At 39.3% G+C, this 18,303-nt stretch overlaps 1 protein-coding gene across 5 annotated transcripts in view; it reads left to right on the forward strand.

Moving 5' to 3' along the window:
- INPP4A (inositol polyphosphate-4-phosphatase type I A) overlaps nt 1-18,303 on the forward strand; it is a 198,205-nt gene that overhangs the window by 163,131 nt on the left and 16,771 nt on the right. For 4 of the 5 annotated variants that reach the window (XM_077814741.1, XM_077814761.1, XM_077814748.1 and 1 more), the window contains 6 exons: nt 2,316-2,348; nt 8,856-9,028; nt 13,492-13,615; nt 14,489-14,615; nt 16,208-16,348; nt 16,938-17,035. In XM_077814741.1, the coding sequence (XP_077670867.1) occupies nt 2,316-2,348; nt 8,856-9,028; nt 13,492-13,615; nt 14,489-14,615; nt 16,208-16,348; nt 16,938-17,035 (696 nt within the window). The remainder of the gene's footprint in view (nt 1-2,315; nt 2,349-8,855; nt 9,029-13,491; nt 13,616-14,488; nt 14,616-16,207; nt 16,349-16,937; nt 17,036-18,303) is intronic. The other variant, XM_077814756.1, reaches the window with a different exon arrangement.

Raw genomic sequence — 18,303 nt, forward strand, 5'->3', positions numbered from 1 at the left:
GCTTCAACTATTTGAGCATCAGAACAACAATTACATAAGAAGTACAGCAAGTTCCAGAGTTGTGGGCACTCTGCCAGGAATGCCCTGCGCCTGTCTTCCAGTTGTACAAATCTGTCAATCTGAGTGTTCATCCCAGCTATAAGATTATGAGGAGAGAAGCAGTTTCTGAAGTAGCCTGGACCCCAGCTGTTCCATAGGTCAAAAACAACTACTTGAATTGTACCAGAAATGAATTGGAAGCCACTGCAACAAAATGCCTGATCATGCACCCATCAAAGTCAGTTGCTAATTCCCTTTCACTTTTGTGGGAGCAGGATTGGACCCTAGAAGTTCCTGGTAGGGAAATGGTTCCCGATATTGGGTGAAACTGTGGCCCTACTGAAGTCAATATTACCATTGATTTCAGTGGGACTAGGATTTCACCTATTCTTTTTAAATTTTCAAGCCATGCATCGCTGGGTTTTTTTTCTGGATGTCAGAAGCAGTTTCCAACAACTAATATTAAGGATAGTGCAGTGAACCTGAGAGAGGCTCACACGCAAAATTTAGGACTATGGCACCTTTAAAATTCTTCCTGTTAGAGTTGCTAGGCATCAGGCTACAGTGCAGGCTGGAATAGGGGCTGACTAGCATGGAATGAGGCAGAGCTGGAACAGGAGCAGTCTGTTGAAACTACTGACAATGGGAGCATTCCCAGTCAGGTAGCGACGCTGAGCAGACTAGAGCAACTGCTTCCCTTAGGAGCTTATATATCTGTCTTGGAATCACCTGGGTGGGTGTTCGCCTGTGGATTGACTGAACGGCGTGGGGCCTATCATAAGACCTGCCGGTAAATTGCCTCTGATGAATCAACAGGTTTAATTTAAGCAAGCTCAGACGGGAGGGCTTCGCCCATTGACATAGATACCTTCTCTCAGCTAGGTGGATTAACTATGCTGACAGGAGAAACTCTCCCTTTGGCATAGGAGCGTCTTCACATACAGAACTACAGTAGTGCTGTATGTGAAGACAAGCTCTCAGAAGCATCACATTTCCTCGACTGATATACATCCAGAATAGAAATACCCTCCTTTCTATAAGTACTTGTGTGGGAAAAGTATTTAATTTATTTAACCATGACCATTGGCTAGAGATTAATAATAATTCGGTATTAAAGAAACCAACCCCCCCCCCCCAACAGTTCTAAATTTGGTGAAAGTGGCATAGTAAAGCACTGTTGAAAGTATTTGCCATGCTTATTCTAAGGGTGAATTGTTGTGAAGGGAAACATTGTCTGAAACGGTGAAAGGAGAGACTTATCCAGAAAGCCTAAGAAATATTTTAGAAATAAAATGTTGCAGTAGACTCAGATATTCACTTTAAAAGCTGATTTTTTTGCTCTGCTAAAATCTTTACTGAATGTTATGCAGGTTTTGTTTATCCAAAATAGTCCTTCTAGCTCAGATGGTAGTCCCCAGGACTACTATTGAGTTTGTTATTTTCCTCTATTATCTACTTCCTTGACCAATAATTCTTGATATTAACATGACACAAGTTTCAGTTTTGTTAATCTACTAAACTAATATTGAATATTTCAGGACACGTTGTGACTCAGGTTATTAAACTTTGACTATATTCCTTTCTGAGTGCTCAATCCTCCCACTGAACGCAGTGCAAAACTCCCACAAGCTTCAGAGTGGAGTGCATTTGGGCCTTTGATATACGCCCAGTACTGGTCAGAGTGAACAGATTTATAAATTGTACAATACAAACTAAATATTATGAAATAGCGGAGTAGTGATTCTAATTATTGCTGCCTTCTGAGTGCATTAATGTCACTTTCTGTTAAGTGCTCTGGTACTTTAAATTTATTGCTGGTCTTTTGCTGTTCTGTTTTAGCTGCCTTACTGCAAGCTTATTCTACAGTTGCACTGAGCCAGTGGTTCTCAAACTATGGTCCGTGGATTGGTGGTCTATGGAAAACTTGCTGATGGTCCACAAACAGCAAGCTGGTCTCATGGTACTGGCTTCTCCACCCTCTTTTCAACTGCCAAATCAAATTTTAAAAGCAGCTAAAAATGTTTACAGGGGAAAATAATATTAGGGAAGCAATTGCTGTAGTTGCCACATGGTGGTTATGTGATCATGAGTAGTGGGGAGAGGTAGTCCACATAATCATATTGGGCGGAGAGGTAGTCCATGAGGCAATATCTGTTGAGTTGTGGTCCACTCTGTGGAAAATGTTTGAGAACCCTGCACTGAGCATTTGAGTTGCTTATGTTGAGACTGTGTTGCCGCTCCTTAATCATGCATGTTGCACCTCCATTTCTGTGCAGATTGCAGCCCCCCTCCTGAAGAGTCCAGCCCAGGTATGTGCGTTTTCCATTCATGGCTTCTGCAAATTGCAATTTTTGTTTGTATTTAACAATGGAACAAGTGTTTTGCTGATACGTTATCTAATACTGCATTGGAAAGACGTGCAAGGAAAAGTGTTGTTTTTCCCTAGTGAGCCCCTTTTTACCAAATAAAAACACGGTAGGAGGAAGACATGGAAGTAAATATAGCCACAAGTATTGCTTAACTTCTGTAAACTCATACTGTCTCACCGTGAAATCTGATAGGTTATTATTTCCTAAGGAGAAGTGGAACAGGCTCACTATAGAGTCTGGTAGCTTTATATCAAGTGTTCTCAAACAGGGGGTCATGAGGTTATTACATGGGGTGTCGTGAGCTGTCAGTCTCCACCCCAAACCCTACTTTGCCTCCACCATTTATAATGGTGTTAAATATATAAAAAAGTGTTTTTAATTTATAAGGGGGGTTGCACTCAGAGGCTTCCTATGTGAAAGGGGTCACCAGTACAAAAGTTTGAGAACTACTGCTTTATATGTTGATGAGAAATGTTCAGTGATATTACCTTTAATTTCTCTAGTTGACAAGTTCTAGTAACTTGATTTGAGAAGTGCTAACGTAGGACCTGTTCCAAAGGCCATGGATATCAATTGTAATGTGATTATTTATTTCAATGGACCTTACATAATGCCATTTATTGGGTGTTAAATTTAGTATTCTGAATGGGCGTTAGGAAATGGAGCGATCTGATTGGATGATAGAGGGTAAGTAATTGCTTTGTGGGTGTACCACAGCATTGTAGGCCATCGCAAACTTAACGTTCAGAACACAAATTTGAAAGAGTTTGATTTCATAGTCTACCTCTCCTCTTCACAACACCAGAGTTTATTCACAGTCTCTAAATTATTCTGCTTAAATATTGCCTCTGTCTCATATTAAACTACTGTGATTTCTCTCTCCTATTGGAGATCAGTTTGGGAGTGGGGCAGAGATTTGATTTCTGAACTGACACAGCAGTCACATCCTCTGGGCCAAATGAAATCTTCAAGAAATTAAAACCATGTCCTTTAAACTGACCCCCATGCTGATCTAACTTTCATCTCTTTGCACCATAGCTAGAGTATGTAAAAATTCTCCTCTGTTATACACTGCGTATGTGTATCCTTATTTCCTGTTGTAGACAAGATACAGTGATTTTAATCTTCAAAGTGCAATACAGACAGTCGTCGTCGTAGTATTGCTATCTTGTAACACCCCCGTGAGGTAGGTAGGTGAGAAGTATCCACTTTCTGCAGAGGAATAAATTGAAGCAAATCAGTTAGCAAATCATCATGTTGAAAACGGGGTACCTAAACTTACGTAACTAAGCCCTTGTCCACACTGCAGAGTTACGTCAATGCAGGGCAGCTTACATCAACCCAATTCTGCAAGCATCTACATTAAGGTTTCACTCCCACCAGTGTAGCTCACCCACTGCACTGACTTAACTCCACCTTCACGAGAGGCATAGAGTCAAGGCAGACGTAGTTAGGTCAACGCAGTGTCAGTGTAGTTACTGCATTGCTTACATCAACTGTTGCTGGCTTTCTGAAGCCATCCCACCATGCCCTACGCTGACGGTTCAATTGGTGCAAGCGCTCCTGGTGAAGACACGCACCGCTGACACAAGAAGCAAAGTGTAGACACGCACAAACAATGTAATTATTGCAATGGCTGGATGCCAACATAAATTAGGTCAACTTAATTTTGTAGTGTAGACATACCCAATTCAGAAAAGCACTTAAGCATGTACCTAACTCTCGTCGGAGTCAGTGGGGCTTGAAGGCATGCTTAAATATATTATTGAATATGGATGGACTTGAGCCCTGCTGTGCTGAATCAGGGGCTAAACGCTTAGGTCAGATCCTGAATGAATAATCTGGTTTTCAGAGCTGCTGAGTAAAAGTGCAGCTTTAGGTGCCCAACGCTTTGATATATGACCCTGCCTTTATTGCTCTATTCTTTTTACTGCTGTCGAAAAGGAAGATATAAACCACACAACACACACACACACACCTTTCCCCCAGTACACCTCTGTGTGTACACATTAACTTTAATAGACTTTCCAGGGATAAAAGCAATAGGGCTTGCATGCAGTAGTCCTGAGAGGAGCTACTTATACATCTTGGTGGGTCATTTTCAGTAGCTAATTTCTGTGCTCCATGTCCCATCATCACAGCCTTTCACCTATAGAAGCTCTTTCTCTTCCTCCCATATGCAGTGTTTTTCTGCCTTGGCTGCATTCTTTTAATCTCATTATTTCCATAGGTTCTTCCCTATGGAAAGCAAAATGTCCCTGGAGGTGTCTCCCATTTAGGCCTTCCTCCTGGCTTCCTAATAGCAATAAATAGAGAAGACATATGGAGCCAAATCCTGACATCCTTTACCAAGCAAGACTGTCCTCGACTTCCATGGGTACTGTCTCTTAGTGGGTACTCTGAGATTTGGCCTTCAGTCTGAAGCAACTTTTTAAGATAAATTAGAAACTTTGGTAAAAAGGGGATATTTATAAACAAAATAAACAAATGGCAACTTTGAACATTTTTGACCAGATCTTCAGCTGCTGTAAATCAGCGTAATTGCCCCTCTCACTCCCATCCACACCTCCATTTACTTTGAAAGTTATATTGACTTCAGTGGAGCTATGATAATTTACCCTAGCTATGGATTTGCCTGTCACCAGATTGGGCGCCTCCCGAGAGCCCCGTTGTGGCTCCTGGGCCTTCTTAGACTCCACACATCCTTTTTGTCCATTCACAAACCCCTTCTTGGGATCTGGGTTTATTCAGATAAAATAAACTAAAACGTAAAACTCACTGCTCCAAAACAAAATCCACCCATGTTAGCCTCTTGTTAGGTCATTCCCAGGCCTCTCCTGCTTGGAGCCTCAGTCCCAGTTTCCAGGACTCCCGGCTGAAGTCTCATCACTCATAGTCATCTGTGATCTCCCTGAGCATCTGCACATCACTGCAGCCTCCTGCTGCTCTTTCTAGGGAAATCACCTGATCCATACCCAGGTGTGGCCCCTTAATATCGGAATTGGTTGGCTCCAGCCCTTCAGAGGCAAGCCATCCTGTTAATTGTCCCATAGAGAATGTATTGCCATTAAAGTGTTCTGGTGATTTCATAAAATGTAAGCACAGAGCTCAAGTGTATTGTGTTGTCACAACAGAATTAAAGTACCTGACAGTGTTTCAGAATCTTTTGTTGTATAGAATGTATAGTTCCAACAATAAAATCCTGTTAAGAATATTGTTAAAGAAAACACAAACAAAAACCTGATTGAGGAAAGTGTATATATGAGTACTAAAGACAATTTATTTTAAAACTGCCAGTGGCTGTCCAATCCTGATGTGAATCTGTCAGTTATTATTCCTTTCCTCTTAGTTTATAGTCAGTTGCTGCTGCTACTGTCAGATTTCTTTAATTTACATGTGTGGCGTCTCTCCTCTCAGCTTAGAGGGAAAAGCAGTGTCACACTGTTAAATGACAGGATTTCAATTTCAGTATTGATGTTCCAAACCATAAATAAAATATACCAATAGAGGAAACGTTAGTGCACTCCCACTGAGCCATGAGAGCTTACGTTACATGACAGCTGAACCTTGGGAAAAAATCCAAGAATTGCATTATCTCTTTGTGAATTCTCTTTTTGTAATGCTACTGATTTACAGTTTGATTAAAACAGGTATCTATGTTTTTTAAATGGATTTGTTGACAAAGACATATAATAATTTTGAATTTTAACTCCCCCTGGATTATTTAAAAACTTAAACATTGCCATGTGTTGGAATGGCTGCATTCTAGAAGATATTTTCCATTCTTTTTATCCTTTTATACAAAGCTCTTTAAAGAAAATAACGAGAAATATTTTCTTTCAAATCATCTGTATTTTGCTTTCTGAGGGTTTATAGTTCCAGGTTACGGCTGTGACAGCTTCGGTCACAGAGACCACCTTGGGACTGTTACCTGATGTGCTGAAATTACCTCTGAGCCCGTTTTCCCTGATGGCTTGGGACTCCAGAACCCTGCCGTGTTGAGCCAGACACGCTAGTCTGCTGCAGCACAGACCCAGGTCTGAACCACGCTCCCAAAGCTGCAGGCTTTAACTGAAAATCATTCAGCAGGTCACCTATCTCCAGCACCCAGACACCCAGTTCCCAATGGGATCCAAATCCCAAATAAATCCATTTTACTCTGTATAAAGCTTATACAGGGTAAACTCATAAATTGTCCTCCCTCCATGACACTGATAGAGAGAGGCACAGCTGTTTGCTCCCCCAGGTATTAATCACTTACTCCGGGTTTAATAATAAACAAAAGTGGTTTTTTATTAAGTATAAAAAGTAGGATTTAAGTGGTTTTAAGTAATAACAGACAGAACAAAGTAAGTTACCAAGCAAAATAAAACAAAACACGCAAGTCTAAGCCTAATACATTTAAGAAACTGAATACAGGTAAATCGCACCCTCAGAGATGTTCCAATAAGCTTCTTTCACGGACTAGACTCCTTCCTAGTCTGGGCCCAATCCTTTCCCCTGGTACAGTCCTTGTTCGTTCCAGCTCAGGTGGTCTTTAGTAGTTTTTTCATGACTGCAGCGGCAGCCCCCTTTGTTCTGTTCTGCCCCCTTTTATAGCTTTGGCACAAGGTGGAAATCTTTTGCGTCTCTGGGTGTCCACCCCTCCTTCTAAATGGAAAAGCACTGGGTTTAAGACAGATTCCAGTACCAGGTGACATTCTTCCCGGTCTAGCTCACAGGAACACAGAAAGGCTTACAAGTAAACAGAGCCATTTACAACCAATTGTCCTGGTCAATGGGAGCCATCAAGATTCCAAGCCATCATTAATGGCCCACACTTTGCATAATTACAATAGGACCTCAGAGTTAATTTCATATTTCTAGTTATAGATACAAGAATGATAAATACATACAAATAGGATGAACACATGCGGTAGGTTATAAGCTTTGTAATGATACTTTACAAGAGACCTTTTGCATAAAGCATATTCCAGTTACATTATATTCACATTCCAGGCATATTTTCATAAAGCATATGGAATGCACCATCACAAGGGCATTTGATTATTTTGGAAAAACTGTATAATAGAGAATAAAAGACAAGCTGTAATTCTTTGTTAGCTCTTCTGAGCTTTCCTGCTACTAAAGTAAGGTAATTATATCCAGTGGAACAGAGCCAAATAACTTCCTTTCATTCAGTTTATTAGATTATCTGTCTCCTGCATAGGACAGAGGTTTTAAAAGCACAATACTTCTGGACTTGTCATTTATGATGTTTCTGTTAGCAAGTTTCCATAACTTCCCTCTTTGGATGGTTATCAGGGAAACTTGTATTGTTGTTGGCTCTTAACCATAGACTTCAATTGAAATCCTGACAGCTTCCTGTCAGAGGCCTGAAGTGATCCTGTTTTTGCATGACTATGCAAAAACATCACCTTGTATGGTGCGGCCAGTCTGGTGGTGATATGACTTCCATTTCGGGACTGTTCTGCATGTTAAAAATAAAAGTGATTTAAATAGCTGTTTTCCCTTTTTAAATTTCTATTTTAAAAAAGACCAAAAGCAGAACACCTTTCTACCCTGTCTTGTACTGTGGAAAAAGTTTCAGCACAGTGTCTGATTTAACTTTTTTCACAGAATGATGAAAGTGGGCTTAAAAAATTGGAGGATGGTTAAGATGTGGGGAGGGAAGAAAGGAGTAGAATAATGGAAAAACTGAACTACTGGGACTTCTTATGGTAAATGAGTTTTAGAGAGGAAGGGTGGTGTAATGGTTAGGGTACTAGCATGGGAATCATGGGAATCTTAGGGTCCGTTCCCTGCTCTGTCACTGGCTTCATGGGTGACCTTGGGGAAATCACTTAGTCTTGCTGTAAAATGGGGATAATAAGACTTTCCTACCTCACAGGGGTGTTCTGAGGATAAATACATTGGGGATTGTGAGGTGCTGGGAGCCATGTAAGTACCACAGAAGGGTAAAATAGATTTAGGAGAAGCCTTTTTGACACCAAGGGGCAGAAGAAATTTAGTAGCAATTAGCTATACTATGTATCTGTCATAGAATACAGTTTCGCTTTCTTTCTTCCTATCTTCCTCCTCTTTCATAGTGCTTTATAAATCAGTTATTCTGCTGCCTGCTCTTTGTAGGCAAATACGGCAGCTATTATATGCTGAAGAATATCCACCACCCCAGCCTTGCACAGGAGAGCATTCTTTATTGATCTATTGTAATAACAAGTCTTTTTAAGGACATTACAGTATGGTACTGAATAGCATTGGAAATAAGTGGGCCAGCCAGGAAAAATAAGCTGCTATTAGACTGTGCTAAATACCCTGTTATCAATAGAGTTCTACTTCAAATTGAGCCAGAAGGTTTCTTAGGACAATGGCTTTAACATTTTTTTTCTTTTTATATATAAAATAAAAGTATTTAAAATGTCTTTTTAAAATTTTTTTTTTAACCAGGTGAATGGAGTGAAGCTCTTTATCCCTTGCTGACAACGCTCACGGACTGTGTAGCCATGATGAGTGACAAGGCGAAGAAAGCTATGGTCTTTTTGTTAATGCAAGATAGCGCTCCTACAATAGCTCTGTGCCTGAGCCTTCAATATCGCAGGGATGTTGTCTTCTGCCAAACTGTAAGCAAGAAAGTTGCCTGATATGATTACAGTTAGACTTGTGGTGGGTTTTCTAGGAGTCTGAGAGACTAATGTAGTTAGAACTGATAATGATCTTTTATACTTACTGTCTTAACAGCAGTGTAGAAATCAAATGCAGCCTCCCCGCTTGTGCACCATGCTGTTTGGATATAGCCATAGGAAAAATAGTACTGCATATAGGTACCTACCAATAAAATGAATTGTCTGCCATCTCTGTCCTGTATATTCATTTAAAAATTATGCTAATTTAGTAGAGCTGTCAATTAATCACAGTTAATTCACACGATTAACTAAAAAAAAATTAATCGTGATTAAAAAAATTGATCGCGATTAATCGCAGTTTTAATCGCACTGTTAAACAATAGGATACCAATTGAAATTTATTAAATATGTTGTTTTTCTACATTTTCTTATATATTGTATTCTGTGTTGTCATTGAAATCAAAGTGTATATTATTTTTATTACAAATATTTGCACTGTAAAATGATAAAAGAAATAGTGTTTTTCAGTTCACCTCATACAAGTACTGTAGTGCAATCAATCTCTGTCTTGAAAATGCAACTTACAAATGTAGATTTTTTTGTTACATAACTGCACTCAAAAAAACAAAACAGTGTAAAACTTCAGAGCCTACAGGTCCACTCAGTCCTACTTCTTGTTCAGCCAATCGCTAAGACCAACAAGTTTGTTTACATTTACAGGAGATAATGCTGCCCTCTTCTTATTTACAATGTCACCAGAAAGTGAGAACAGGCATTTGCCTGGCACTTTTGTAGCTGGCATTGCAAAATATTTACGTGCCCGATATGCTAACCATTCATATGCTCCTTCATGCTTCAGCCGCCATTCCAGAGGACATGCTTCCATGCTGATGACGCTCATTAAAAAAATGAGTTAATTAAATTTGCGACTGAACTCCTTGGGGGAGAATTGTATGTCCCCTGCTCTCTTTTACCCACATTCTGGCATATATTTCATGTTCTAGCAGTCTCAGGTGATGACCCTGCACATGTTGTTCATTTTAAGAACACTTTCACTGCAGATTTGGCAAAACACAAAGAAGGTATCAATGTGAGATTTGTAAAGATAGCTACAGCACTCGACCCAGGGTTTAAGAATCTGAAGTGCCTTCCAAAATCTGAGAGGGACGAGATGTGGAGCATGCTTTCAGAAGTCTTAAAAGAGCAACACTCCGCTGCGAAACCTACAGAACCCGAACCACCAAAAAAGAAAATCAGCCTTCTGCTGGTGGCATCTGACTCAGATAATGAAAATGAGCATGCGTCGGTCCACACTGCTTTGGATGGTTAACGAGCAGAACCCGTCATCAGCATGGATGCATGTCCCCTGAAATGGTGGTTGAAGCATGAAGGGACATATGAATCTTTAGTGCATCTGGCACGTAAATATCTTGTGACACCGGCTTCAATGGTGCCATGAGAACACTTGTTCTCACTTTCAGGTAACATTGTAAACAAGAAGTGGGCAACATTATTTCCTGCAAATGTAAGCAAACTTGTTTGTCTAAGCAATTGGCTGAACAAGATGTAGGACTGAGTGGACTTGCAGGCTCCAAAATTTTACATTGTTTTATTTTTGAATGCAGTATTTTTTCTTCCAAATTCTACATTTGTAAGTTCAACTTTCATGATAAAGTGATTGCACTACAGTACTTGTATTAGGTGAACTGAAAAAATACTATTTCTTTTGTTTTTTTACAGTGCAAATACTTTTAATGAAAAATAAATATAAAGTGAGCACTGTACACATTGTATTCTGTGTTGTAATTGAAATCAATATATTTGAAAATGTAGAAAACATCCAAAAATATTTAAATAAATGGTATTCTATTATTATTTAACAGTGTGATTAATCGCGATTAATCTTTTTAATCGTTTGACAGCCCTATACTTTAGGCAAAAACACGGCTGTGTAAAAAACAAACAAACAGAAAGGGTGGAGGGAGAAGAAAACATGATCAGCAAAACATTTCTTCATGACCTGCAATAGATTATTGCCTGCATTAAGTGCAAAACTGACAAATATCATTTTTAATATGTTACTTAAAAGCAGGGCTACAAAATGTATCAGATATCAGTGGCAGGATTTGAGGAGGAGAGAACCAAAAAGGTCTAAGGCTATGTCTATGCCATTCTTGAAGGTGTAATTTGAAGTTTAGGCGGGCATACATGCACTACCTAGCTAACACAGCTAAAAACAGCAGTGAAGTCATGGCTTCATGGGCTATTACAAGCCCTCCTGGGTCCCCTGGCCATGCGCTCATGTTGCATGCATTGCAGCCAGTGCTGCCGTGTCTTCGCTGCTATTTTTAGTGAGATAGTTAGATTAAGCTAGAGTGGCTATGTGTATCTGAGCTGCAGTCACACCTCTGACTGCAGTGTAAACATGACTTGAGAGTAATTCCCTGGAGAGAAGTCCAGCTCCCAACCCCAGCTGCTTGGAAAGGTAAGGGTGCTGGGATTTCTACTCAAGTGCTGTCCCTGGACCCTGCTTGGGGGCTCAGACTTTTCTGTCTGCCTCTGACTAGAAGATGTCTGATAAATTTGAAGGGCTTCCCACACGTCTGTCTGCTGAAAGACAGAAGGAACTTTCGCACTCTCTTCTCGCACCTGATAGGGCCAGTCTACACTACCGTGTAAGTCGATCTAACTTACATCATTCAAGGGTGTGAAAAAGACATCCCCCGATCAACGCACATTAGATTGACCTAAATGCTATCCACACCAGTGCTGTGTCAGGGGAGAGCGTCTCCCACTGACATCGCTTCTGCTTCTCGCTAAGGTGGAATAATTATGCTGATGGGAGAGCGCTCTTCTGTCGGCATAGTGTGTCTTCGCCAGATGTGGTACAGCGGTGCAGCTGCGCCAATGTAGCACTGCAGTGTAGACTTGCCCATAGCCTCCTGACTACTCTGTGCCTTCTGCCCTCCTCCTCAGGCTTCCGTTTTCCAGGGTCTCCTCCTCCTGTGAATAGCTCCAGAGCCCGTCTCTGCTGTTTCTCCTAGCTTTCCCAAACAACAGCAGAGTGAAACTGACTTGGTTATTGTTAGTTTTACTGTTGCTCTTGGGGTTTTGAATAGTAGAAATGAAAACTTGATGGGAGTCAGTTTTCACTCAGCTGCCACTTGGCATAGCTCTTAGCAGGAGCTGCAGCACAGGTGCTGGAGCCATCTCTCTGCTGTGTCAGATAGATATTTCCTCTAGGGTTCAGTTTCAGAAGTCTGAGTATTGGTTCACATTTGCTACAATTGGGTGCCATAATATTTTAAATTAAAGCTTAAATTTTGAGTAATTGATACTTACTTTCCTCCTGTTCACCAGGGAAAGCTGACAATTTGCCATTGGCGAGTAGGCAAGTAGATTATTCTATGCCCTCTCATAGTCACACAGTCTTTGCTTAAACACATCAGTGCTACTTGACATCAGCTAAATTGGAGGTTCATTCTGCTAACTCACTACACTCCATAGAAAAAAACGTACTCAAATTCTCCTTACAGATACTCCTTATGATTTTAAATCTTGGTGCTCTAGTTATACTTTGTCTAATAACCTCAAATCATCAAGTTTAATTTTACAGTAACCGTTACCTAGTTTAAATAGTTCAAACAGCCCTTAGCCATCTTCTTTCAGCCTAAATGATCCCCCAAGGAATTTTCATATGGGGATCAATTCAGAGAGTATTTTATACAAAAAGCAATTGATAATATGGGCAATTTCTGTAAACCACTTGCTGCTGTTAACAAGATCTGTTTTGAATAAAAAAAATGTCACCCTCATAATCAAACTTATTTCCTTCGGCTTAATTTTGCAGTGAAGTCATAATCCTGTGTTAGTGGCATCAGTCACTTGCCTTGGAAATGACTGTGTTGTTACAAACACGGAATTAAGACTCCACCACAGTACTGGGACCTGATCCTGAGAAGTGCTCAGCACCAGCTGCTTCCACTGAAGTCAGCAGGTGTTCTGTGGTTCACAACACTATAGGGAAATGTTTGCATAATAAAAACAGGCATTGTAGCCTTTAAACTTTTTTTAAAATGTCAGTGGAATGATATCTGTTATTAATATTAAATCTAAGTTTCAGAGTTAAAACTAGTTATGTCTTTTATACCTGTAATTGAAATTGTTTTCCAAGGAAATCTTGAAGATTGATTAATAAAACCTAGATTCTAATACAACTGGTCATGTGAACAAAACTAATAGACCTGAAGGCAACAGGAATCCCTGTAAATCAAATAAAATATTTCCCATTTTTTATTAATATTTCTCTTTAACTGTGAGGAAGGAGTGTCACTTTTAAAGAAAGAGTATCAGTTTGACAGCTGTTACAGCATCTCTTAGATATTACAATGCTTTCATTTTGGATTAGAGACACATATTATCTAGAGTTATTTTACTTTTGTATTTCTTCTCTTCTGTAGCTGACAGCTCTTATTTGCGGTTTCATTATCAAGCTGAGGAACTGCCTGCATGATGATGGATTCCTAAGGCAGCTCTACACCATTGGTCTGCTGGCGCAGTTTGAAAGCCTTTTGAGCACATATGGTAAAATCACTCTACATGGGTCAAGGCGGGTGACATTATTTATGAATTGACAAGTTCAGCTTAATATAGACCACAGTTGCAAAATGAGTGTGCAGGATTTGGAGTAATTTGCAGTTCAGCAACAAAAAAGAATTTTGAACTGAACCATAAAACAAAATTATTGTTTAAATATTTAGTCAGCTCCTGAAATAGAAGCTTTGTATTTCTTTCATTTAAATGATTTCTATTTCATAACATAAAAGATTGTGGTTACTTGATCATACTTCTTCTTTTCTGAAGAGAAATGGAATTAAACTCCACCACGTTAAGAGGAACTACTTGCAAAAAATACAATTTGCACTTTCTTGAACCTCCTTAAATACATAATAGAAAGAGAGACTGAAGCGGTATAAGGAGTTATGACTCTATGAATAAATCCAGTATCCACTCATACTACTGTGCAGTATGGAATTAATGCTTTTTGAGCTGATGACAAATAGAATACCGTGGTTATGGATATGACCAGCCTCTGAAGCATTTGCTAACATTATTTAACAATGGAAAAAGAATATGAAGTATACTTTAAGGTTGTAGCCATGCATATGTTTTCCATCTTTACCAAGATTCATAAAGCCAGTTAAGACTCCAGTCTTGCAATCAGATCAACGTTTATTTATCTTTATGTTTGTGAGAGGCTCATTAATGTCAAAGGTTTTTAGCATGGAGGCAAGGGGCTATCCAGGTAGATCCAGCTGAAGGATAAGGGTCTCCTAATTTCTTCATAATGCTGGTGAACCTCAATCATATCAAGTATGTATATGAGACTGGATAAGAGAAAATTGTTTATTCATGGAAAGTAATTACTGCAATCCACTTTTCCGCTCCTTGATTTAGGTGAAGAGCTGGCAATGCTGGAGGACATGAATTTGGGAATAATGGATTTGAGAAATGTAACCTTTAAAGTAACTCAGGCCACATCAAATGCATCTGCTGACATGCTGCCAGTCATTACAGGAAATCGGTAAAAAACAAAAAAAACCCACACCCCGAACGGAGGAGAAGGGGGGCAGTGGGACTTGAAGAAGGAAAGATAAAAATATACTTGAACCTCAGGTGGAAAACAGCCAAAATCTGGATATATTTTACAATCCCAGCATTTCAAACCAAATGATTTTGAAGCTGGTCTTGATAGTAAAATATAGCAATAGTAAAAATCTAACAGCTAAACTGATAAGTGCATCAGAAGATGAAGCCAGAAAAATGACAAACTTGTTATCAAGTGTAAATATTAAGTTGTCCTGGCTTTTCATAATCACAAGGGTTTCAAGCATTTTTGAAGTCTCATCTTAAAAAGATAAAAAAATAAAAAGTCTATTTGAATTAACAAAAGGCTGTTCTCCAATATGCACTAGGATTTGTTACAGCATTATTCTGGTGAGAATAGCAAAGCTTTCACACCGCCAGGACAACACATTGAATCAGACACTGCAACCTGCCCTCTAGTCAGTTAGACCACAGTCCTGCTCCTGGCACAATACCAGCATACCCTTGCATCCATGCGGAGTCCCATTGCAATCAGCAGGACTCTGCACAAATGCAGGGATCTGCCCATAGGGAGCTGGTATCGAGATCGGGGCTTTAGCTAGGGAAGGACAGGACCTTCGCTGAACTGAATGTGTTTCTTTGCAATTTAGTTAAGATTTTAACTGATGTACTTTTAGTTCAATAAGAGAATAAAAATACAGGAAATAATGTTATTTTAAACCAACACAAGGGCAAAACAAGATATTGGGGACATTAAATATAGACATAAGCTTGTCTTTTCACCTTCAGTTAGACTACAGAAAATGAAGCATCATTTCTAAAACCAAATTGTAATTTTTGTGTTAGCTTTATGTTGAGGGGAAATTGCTGTTTGTGTGTTCTGCTTTTGTCCACTAAAAATTACAAATTTGGTCTAAACAATGCTCTCTTTCCCCTCCATCCAATGTAAGACAGACTGACTTTTTTAATGCAATATTTTCTTAAGCTCCTTAGCGCAGTGCTTGAAAGCTTTTTAAATTACCATTGTGGTCAGAAAAACACTGTAAAAATTCCATATTTGTTCTTTCATTGTCCTCCCTAACAATTTGCCCATTTTACATGTACCCCACCCTCCAATCCATAAACAGCAGTCCTGCAAATTCAACCTGGGGCTTGTAAGTCAATTGGGTTCTTCTTGCTTCTGTATCATCATTAGTAATAAAGATTTTGAAATCAAAATTACCAGACTGTTGATGTTGTGTGAGGCACACTAACATCCAGCTTGTTCTCCCAGAGCTGTGTGCACTCTGCAGTACTAAATTAAGTGAAAACTAATTTTTGACAGTGAGGTAAACGGATAAAATACAAAAGATAAACACATCAGGACGTAAGCTAAGTGCTGCAGTTTTTAAATTGCTTTCTTTTCTAATCAGTACGAAGCTTAAAAGCACTAGCATGTCTTTGATACCCTATTAATAATTTGCTGTATGTTCAACTATTATTCTTTGAAAAAGAAGTGTCACATTTTTAAAAATACAGGTCAGTAAGCAAATGTCTCAGTTGTAATATTTTCCGTTTGTTTGTTTGAAGTGATGGATTTAATGTGAGGATTCCTTTGCCAAGCGCCTTGTTTGATTCGTTGCCCCGGGAAATTCAGAGCGGCATGTTACTGAGAGTTCAGCCTGTTCTTTTCAACGTGGGAATTAATGAGCAGCAAACCCTAGCAGAGAAGTACATATCCAATCACAAAAATTCAACCTTAAATGATGCTAGATAATCTTTTACCCTGCTGGAAATACATTTCTGCGATGATGGAATACCTTGCATTATTGTCATAAAAGAAAATGAATGCTGGATAAATAAAAGCATGTTTCTCAGTCACATATCTTTGGATCAGTGACTACAGCCTTCTCCTTAGTCCTGATCGTCGTTGTTTTGTACCCCTTTTACCTGTCCCTGGCAAAACAACAGGGCAAAAGTTCTCAGCAAAAGTTTCAGATGGTGTTTTCCCAATCAAAATTAACTTGAAATTTCTAAATAAATGGGCTTTTAATATTGAAAGATAGAGAAACCAAGATTTTAAGTATTAACTGCCATAACCTGTGTGTGCGTGTGTGTATGCACCTACATATAATTTTATTCCTGGAATAAATCTCTTTATCTTTGTGTACTGTACTCACTGTCTGAGTAGAGGTTTGAACTTTCAGGATTTTCACAGGCTGAATCTTTGTCACCCTCTCATGCTTAAATATCAGAAAAGAAAAGGAGTAAAGTAAAGGTATCTCTGGGCTAATGTTGTTCCCTTTTCTCATCTTTAAAGGTTTGGAGACACGTCGTTACAAGAAATAATTAATATGGAGAGTTTAGTTCGGTTGAATTCCTATTTTGAGCAGTTCAAGGAAGTTTTGCCTGATGATTGTAAGTACTCAGTAACTTACAGCAGGTAGACCTAATACAGTATTTTTCATTTAAATAGCTGACTAGTTTGTATCAAATTAAATGTTGAAATTACTGCAGTATCAATGGCATCAGAGCAGTGATGAAACTATGTGTTGCAATTGCAGAGTTAAATAGTGTTGTATAAAATGATTTGAGGCTCACTCTGATTCAATTTTTATCCTTCACTGAGTGGTATATTTACTCATAAAATATATGACTGCTGGGGGAAAATTAGACGAGTGAATATTTTCACAGCTGGTACCATGGCAGAAACTCTGCCTGCTGCTATGGTAGTATTCTTCACATGCATGATGGTCTGTTGTGAGATCGAGACACCACACCCTGGACACAGTCCATCCCTCCTGCCTTTCCTTTTAAGCTCCTGTGAAATGTTAGCATTTGTAGCCAGTGAGGTTGCTTTAAAGAGTGGAGAACCAGTTGCTAGAGCAGGTATGGAAGCTACAAGTCAAAATTCCACTCTGTATGAGGGCAAACTTCTTGTACATTTTTCCTTTTCTTTTATCTGGAGGCAGGGACTTTGCATGGGACCACAAAATAAGATAGAAGTCAGTTGGCACAACTCTGAAGTCACAACCTTTCCTCATACACAAAAACCAGTGGGCTCCAAACCACATTTATGGGATTTGCATCAGACACATACATACACAGAAACAAACACATAAGCATTTGAAAGGCCGGTAACAATGCCAGGGAGATCCCTCCTTCCCCAAACTAAGGCATGTTATTCCCTTCCTCCTTTGCACAGAGGAATATGGGACACTGCCCACCTTTTTAATCACAGTCAGGGGCCAGATTGCATTCTCAATTATACTGGATTTATCCTGGTGCAGTTGAGAACAGAATCTGGTCCCTGGTCTCCAAGTTCCCATTAATCCTGCATAATCACATTCTGTGACGACTTCACCTGCAAAAACTACATTTGATTTTAATGTAATAGTTTGGTGCCACATGTTAAATAATATAATTAACTTTCAGTCTCCTTCTGTTTTTCCTCTCTCTTCATTCTTCTTTATTTTCTTGTCTATGTGAGGAATTATTCAAGTCATTTTTTCTTCCCTCTCCAATTCTGTCCTCTCTGTTTTGTTCACTCCTCTCCTTTCTCTCTCCCTTGGCTCATTTAATTCTGTCTCTTGCTTTGCTAGCTCTCACTCTTTCTTTCCTGAGCATTCCTTATCCTACAGTCTGTTTTCGTGCCCCTGTGAGAGACGAACTAAGCTAGGAAGAAC

Source organism: Eretmochelys imbricata, chromosome 1, assembly GCF_965152235.1.
Source record: "Eretmochelys imbricata isolate rEreImb1 chromosome 1, rEreImb1.hap1, whole genome shotgun sequence".
Taxonomy (NCBI): Eukaryota; Metazoa; Chordata; order Testudines; family Cheloniidae; genus Eretmochelys; species Eretmochelys imbricata.